This window comes from Octopus bimaculoides, chromosome 2, assembly GCF_001194135.2.
Source record: "Octopus bimaculoides isolate UCB-OBI-ISO-001 chromosome 2, ASM119413v2, whole genome shotgun sequence".
NCBI lineage: Eukaryota > Metazoa > Mollusca > Cephalopoda > Octopoda > Octopodidae > Octopus > Octopus bimaculoides.
In genome coordinates this window covers 264,150-271,097 of record NC_068982.1, presented here as the reverse complement: position 1 = coordinate 271,097, position 6,948 = coordinate 264,150, and the positions used below count along the sequence as shown (strand labels likewise).

The window sequence follows — 6,948 nt, the reverse complement described above, 5'->3', positions numbered from 1 at the left end:
GTAAAGCGTATTTAATCTCCATACCTTCGTTTTATTTGCTTTTTTCATTTTAAATTTGCTTTAACCCTAACTCTAACCCTAGGGTTAGGGTTAGGGTTAATTGTTTCAGGATCGTTTGTTTATGTAGTCGGCACTTAATGTATATCGGCTGAATGGACGTCAGTGATTGGTTGAAATTACAGAAATACGACAACTTTAACATGGAATAACTTATTGATTTCTTTTCTTTTTAAGAAGACTAAGAGAAAAAGATGTTTTATATGACACATTCTACCAGTGTTCCAAGTTTCAAAGTGTTTCGTTAATGAAAAATGTGGCCCCCGTTTTAAAAAAGATCCCATAAATTTGTGCCAGCAAACTGTTTAAAAAGAAATTATTTTTTGAGTGCTATGGAAAAAAAGTTAAGGGCGATTTAGCTGTTGTTTTTAGCACATCTCACAACCATCTGATACTTTCCTAGTTTGTTTAATATTTTCGGTTAATCACTTTAAGTTCTTTCAGTCACCAATAAGCAAGTTAACAAGCCTAGTGGTGGGGGGAATAGGAAGAGTTGTATTGAATGTTTTACAGCAGTGATTCCCAACGTGGTCCCCAGAGAATTTGTAACCATAAAAAAATTGAAGCCATTTCAGATCTACACAATATTGTTCGATAATAAAGACACTGTTAGTTAATAATGATTTATATGAAGACAGAATAATAAGAAAACAAAATTCAGTAATTATTCTGTAGTAACGCCGTGCACATGCGTAGTCTCACGCATGCGTGGAATTAAACAAGCAAGCGTTCCCGCTTAATTCTATCTCTTTTACGGTCGGCCGACCATGAGCATGGACGTGTCAAGAGTGTCTCTACAACCAACACCCAACTCTGGAGACAGTCTCTTTACGTGTATAGCTGTCACTCTCCATCTTTCGGACTTACACTCGACAGCTCACTTACATAACAACGTCCCAACAACTATGCTCACACACATAGAAGCTGTAAAAACAAGAGCTAAAGATGTATATATTTACCACCTGAATAAAATGTTGTTTAAGTTGATAGTCTGGAGTTCAGCGTTCCGTCATATTTCTAATTTTATATAGGAAAGTCAGGTATACATCTAATGATGTATAACCAACTTTCCTATAATTCCATAAGAATCAATAATGTATAATATATAAACAATAATATATTACAATCAACAATTACATAATTTAAATTTTATAATCACAAGTTTAATAATAAATTTGATATTTTTAATTATTAGAAATAAAGTTTTTATTTTTTTTTAAAGATCAGTTGTAATAATGTCTGAACCAACTGCTAAAAAGGCAAAACTGAGGAACTACAAAGATTTTATGTTGGGTTTTGTATCTGTAGACTTAAAACCGATGTGTCTTGAATGTGATACACCTTTCTTTGAAAAATGCACTTTTTTGAAAAACTTTTTTCGGATTCCTACGTTTTAGATGTCAGAGATTACGAATATGCATTAAAAAAAAAATTTAATTTCATTCACCTCCATCTCTTCCCATCCCACCCTCAATTCAAATTTTTGATTTTGTTTACTTTAAAGAGATTTTAGTGAACTGACGAACATATTGCAAATCGAAATTAAATACAAAATCATTAAAGGGAAAAGAATTTGCGTTTTACTTTTGTTTGCCTTAAATAATGGTAAATAACAATATAATGTAAATTATATTATACACCATTTTATGAGAAACAAACATCATTAAAATATTTAATAATTCAATGTTATGAAGTTTAATAAGGGGCTCAAATTTCACCTCCCCCAATTTTAAATCTTGAACCTTTTCATCCATTTATTTATTTGTCTATTTATTCATAAAATATATTTGTCACCTAAATGTGGCGGTCCTATAGAGGACGGTGTTACTGTTGTTTTTAGCCCCAGGAAGACATTCATATCTATCTATCTATCTCTTTATACACCTATTTATATGCTTAGTGAATTTAAAAGTTTCAAAACATGGTTTCTTGCATATTCGGAATCTCCGTCATCTAAAAACATAGGGGAAAAAAAAGTTTCGAAAAAGTTCGAAATTTTAAATGGGAGGGAGGGGTAATTTTTTTTTTGTATATTCGTAATCTCCGACATCTGAAACATTTGACCGGAATATGAAAAAAAAACTTTTCAAAAAAATGCATTTTTCAAGACGAGGTGCGAAACTGCATTAAGCCCCTATTGGTGAAGGACGGGAGGTAATTTTGAGCATAGTTCTACCTTATGATTTCATCAGCGAAGAATTCAAATTCCTTATTTACAAAAGAATCAATATGTGTTTAAAATAACGTAAAAGCGAAACAGTAGTCTAGTGATGGGGCAAAAAGTTCACAAAGTGGAGTCAATTATTTTGTCATGATGAAATGTCTATATTTAAATGTGTGATCTGACCAAAGTTTCTGTCCCAAACGTTGAACTTCAAAGCAAATAATGTATTGCTCTTTGTCTGGAAAAAAAGTCTTTTAAGCGCAAAGAGAAAATAAATCATTAGCAAGAGGGAAATTTTTGAACTCACTTGCCAGTCGCAACTTTGGTGAAAACTTTGTCTAATGCATCTTTTAATAATTTAAAACGTTTTTGTTTAACTTGATTATTTCTTTTATCGCTGCTATCTTCTGAGTTTTGATCTTGCATATCGTTGGAAGACATGGCTGGCTCGGTTACTTTACAAGGATCACTCATTTTCTGGTAGATTATAACCTATTCAAAGAGGATTTGTAATTAAATGGAAAAGAGAGAGAGAGAAATACGTTGATAACTTCCCGCCTTGTTCGCTGCGTTTGTTCTGAATTGTACGGTGTTTAGCATAGAAAGAGAACTAATTTATAATGTTCCGTGTACAAAAAAAAAAAAAAGAAAACATTCCCGGACAAAATATTTTTGTTTTTGTTTCACTATTAATACCACCAACAACAACAACACTACCATCACCACCACCACTATTACTACTTCCAATTGATTTCATATTTGGTTCAATGATGTAGCTTTGTATGTAATCATTGACGTGAAATTCATTTTCGCCATAAATCAATAAATAAAGAGTTGATGGTTTTTAAAGTTTGCAAATTTTGGGTAATCGTAACCAATCGAAAGCCACAGATATATAGGTGCCTGTTTCGGCAGTATCAAGCTGTTACCAAGAAGCTTACCAACTACCACCACCACCACCACCACCATCACCACCACCACCACCATTACTACTGGGAATAAAATTTAATAGACACTATGTCAACGGTAAAGTACCGCAGATTACTTTTTGTTATGTCCCTATTGTATAAAAGTAATCTACACTGTTTGACAGTCAAACACTGTTCAGCAGTTTGAGATGCTTAAATTACTTTATCAAGAACTTCTATGTAGTCTCTCTACAGGACACACTCATCATCGTCATTTAACATCCATGTGACTGTATTGGCAGGATTTTTACAGCTGGATGCCCTTCCTAACACCAGACACTCACCAGAATGGACTTAGTGCTTTTTATGTGGCACAAGCAGAGGCTATGAGGTCAATTTCGGCAAGGTTTTTACAGCTGGATGCCCTTCCGAACCCCAACCACATTACAGTGCAGACTGGGTGCTTTTAAGGGTCACTTGCACTGACAGAGTCACAAAGTACTTGCAAGAGCTTTTTAGGAAAACCTTTAAGAGGAGGGGATGATGAAAAGGTTATAGTGAGACAGATAGAGGTGTCTTGCTGTCGAGGAAGTACAAGGTTACCTGGCCGGAGAAAGAAAGATCCAGAAGGAAGACAGAAACAGGTGTGCTACTGCAAAGAAGATACATGGTTACCCAACCTGAGGGAAGTGCAGGAGAAGGGGAGAGAGAGAAAGAAAGAGGGAGACAGCAGGATAGAGATGGTGGCAAAGTGCTGGGCATACTCAGAAGGGATGAGGATCAGAATATAATGGGATGTTAGAGGAAAGGAAGCTAGAGGTATAGATGATGGCAAGTGCCAGGGTTCGAACCCTTGAGGTTCAGATCCCATAATGTAAGTGGCAGGATATTGCGAAGGGAGTGTGATTAAAGAGTGTAAGTGGTGAAAGGCCTGGGTATATAGAGAGTTGGAGGGGCTACCGGATAGCAATGATACTGAGGAACAGGGGTGTGAGGACAGGGTTGGGGAGTGAGAGCTAGGCAAAGTGTATGAAGGAGGAAATGCAAGAACGATGTAGATTGATTTGTTGGGGTAGGGTGAGGGAAAGTTTTCTTGTTATGTGTGGAACACCCAGGTCAGGGACAAGCAGATAGCAATAATAGAGTGAGTGAGACAGGGTATGTGGGTAGAACGCACAGGTCAGGGGCAAGCGGAGAGCAGATGTAGGGTGAGGGAAAAGTTTTCTTGTTATGTGTGGGTGGAACACACAAGTCGGGAGTAAGTAGACAGAAGTAATAGAGTGAGTGAGGCAGGACATGTGAGTAGAATGCGCAGGACAGGGACCAGGAGAGAGCAATGATACAGTGGCACATGGCCAAGAGGACAGGATTGGGGAGTGAGAGGTAAACATAGGACATGAAGTGGAAATGTGAGGAAGAGAAGTGATGTAGAGACATAGTTTGGTTTGTTGTGGTAGAGTGTGTGGGAAGTTTTCTTGTGAAGTGTGGGAGGACCACACAGTGCTTTTAGAACTCAGTTTTGCTAACTCGTATAGGCGGGCCTTCTCAAGAACTTCATATCACCAGACATCTTGGTCCATTGTCATTTCGTCTGTAAGGTCCAACTTTCTGAGATCGGTGCTTACCACTTCATTCCATGTCTCCCTGGGTCTCCCTCTGTGGGTCTCATCCACTTTCAGTGATGGGCACTTCTTTATGCAGTTGTCCTCTTTCATACACATCACATGTCCAAACCAATGTAGTCTTCTCTCTTGCATGCTACATTTGATTCTTCTTATCCCTAACCTTTATCTCAGTATATTTGCACTTTGCCATACATGTGCACTGATGTTGCACATCCAATGGAGTATACTATCTTCATTTCCCTCCAGTCTACGTATGTCTTCTGCATTCAGAGCCCATGTCCCACTACCATGGAGTGTAGCCATTTGTACACAAGCATCATACAATCTACTTTTCACTGTGAGAGAGAGTCCTTTTGTTGGACTTCCTCCACCCAATTTTTATTCTAAAACAATACTTTCAGAACATCCTCCACCATTGCTAATTTAGTCACCTAGGTAACAGAAACTATCTACAACCTCAAGAGAGCATTCTGGGCCTTTGAGAGAATCTTATTCCCGCGTGCTCTTAGTGCTTATTGTTCCTGCACATCTGCCACATACAAAGACTACTTTATCTGTTAACCTACCTGTGATACCACTGTACCTCTTACGTGTCCATAGTTTACACTCAGAGTGAAGGCAGATTTATGAGGCCTAGTGTGTGCATAGCCATACTACATAGCAGTGAAACATGGGCTGTAACTGTAGAGGACACGCAAAGGCTTCCAAGAAATGAAGCTAGTATGCTTTGCTGGATGTGCAATGTCTTGAGAGAAAAGTTGGGCATGAGACATTAGATGTGGTGTGTAAGAGAGACAACTGCACTGGTATGGTTATATGATGTGTATGGATGAGGACAGCCAAGGCTGGATTTATAAGGGGTCGAAGGTGGCAATTGTCCCAGGCTCCTGCTAGATATTAGTCTCCACCTGCTAAGAAGGGTATGTAGTACTCAATACAGGAAGGCCCCTTCCACCTCGATGCAATTTTGCATGCAGAGGTTCTCTTTCAATAAAGAAACATATCTTAAAAAATAACCATAATTTTAACTGCATTTCTGATATCAATTCATTCATTTAAAAAACAGTTTGTTATCCAGACTCAAAGCAACTACAATTCTTTTGGGAATTAATTGTGGCTACTTTGGGAACAATTACAGATAAAAGGAAAACAACAAAAGACTCTGAAAAATGTATGTATGTATCTGTGTGTGTGTGTGTGTGAGAGAGAGAGAGACAGAGAGAGAGAGAGATTATTGAGTATGAATGTATATAAAGCTAGATAAAGAGATTGCTGGAATGAAGTTATCTATTGTGACAAGCAAAGTAGTTAGAATAATCTCATCAGTTATTTATTGTCTCTAGTTCAAATTCCTTCTTTCAACACATGACTGAACAGTGACCTTAGATTGACCACTTATAATTAAACACACATATATTGCCATTGTAAACTTCATTATTTCAGTGAGACATTGAAAACTAGTCTTATTTTCCTCACAATTAAGTAATGAATATGTTCCAAAATTAAAATTTTGAATTTAGTTTAAATTATAACAACCCTCAACAGGCCGAAGCATTTTTTCACAGCTTTAGAATTATTGTTTTTGTGCTCAGACGTCTTTTGTTAAATCGAATCTTTTGCTTTTTTTTTGTCAATTTTTTTGTCATTCTGTCAAATACTTGAAATAAGTTTGAAAACAATTACATTGTGCAAGTATTGCATCACCATTTTGTATTTTTGCATCATCTTTGGGAGTAAACATTTGCTACCATTGTTGTTGTTGTTGCAGTTGAGGCAGTTTGAAACTGTCAAGTAACAGGTGCTTTATTTTCAAGAAGTTTTCTGACCCAGTTGTAATTCATCATCATCATCATCATATCATTTAACGTCCGCTTTCAATGCTAGCATGGGTTGGACGATTTGACTGAGGACTGGTGAAACCGGATGGCAACACCAGGCTCCAATCTAAATTTGGCAGAGTTTCTACAGCTGGATGCCCTTCCTAACGCCAACCACTCAGAGAGTGTAGTAGATGCTTTTATGTGTTACCCGCACGAAGGCTAGTCAGGCGATACTGGCAACGGCCACGCTCGAAATGGTGTCTTTTATGTGCCACCCGCACAAGAGCCAGTTCAGGGGCACTGGCAACGATCTCGCTCGAAAATCCTACGAAGGCCAGTCAGGCGGTACTGGCAACGGCCATGCTCAAAATGGT

General features: G+C 37.6%; 1 protein-coding gene across 1 annotated transcript in view; it reads right to left on the bottom strand.

Annotated features, from left to right (window-relative positions):
* Positions 1 to 2,824, bottom strand: part of LOC106870745 (polyamine-modulated factor 1) — a 28,580-nt gene extending 25,756 nt beyond the window's left edge. The window contains exon 1 of the mRNA XM_014916935.2: positions 2,529 to 2,824. Coding sequence (XP_014772421.1) covers positions 2,529 to 2,695 — 167 coding nt within the window. The 5' untranslated portion in view covers positions 2,696 to 2,824. The remainder of the gene's footprint in view (positions 1 to 2,528) is intronic.
* Between the last annotated feature and the right edge of the window lie 4,124 nt (positions 2,825 to 6,948).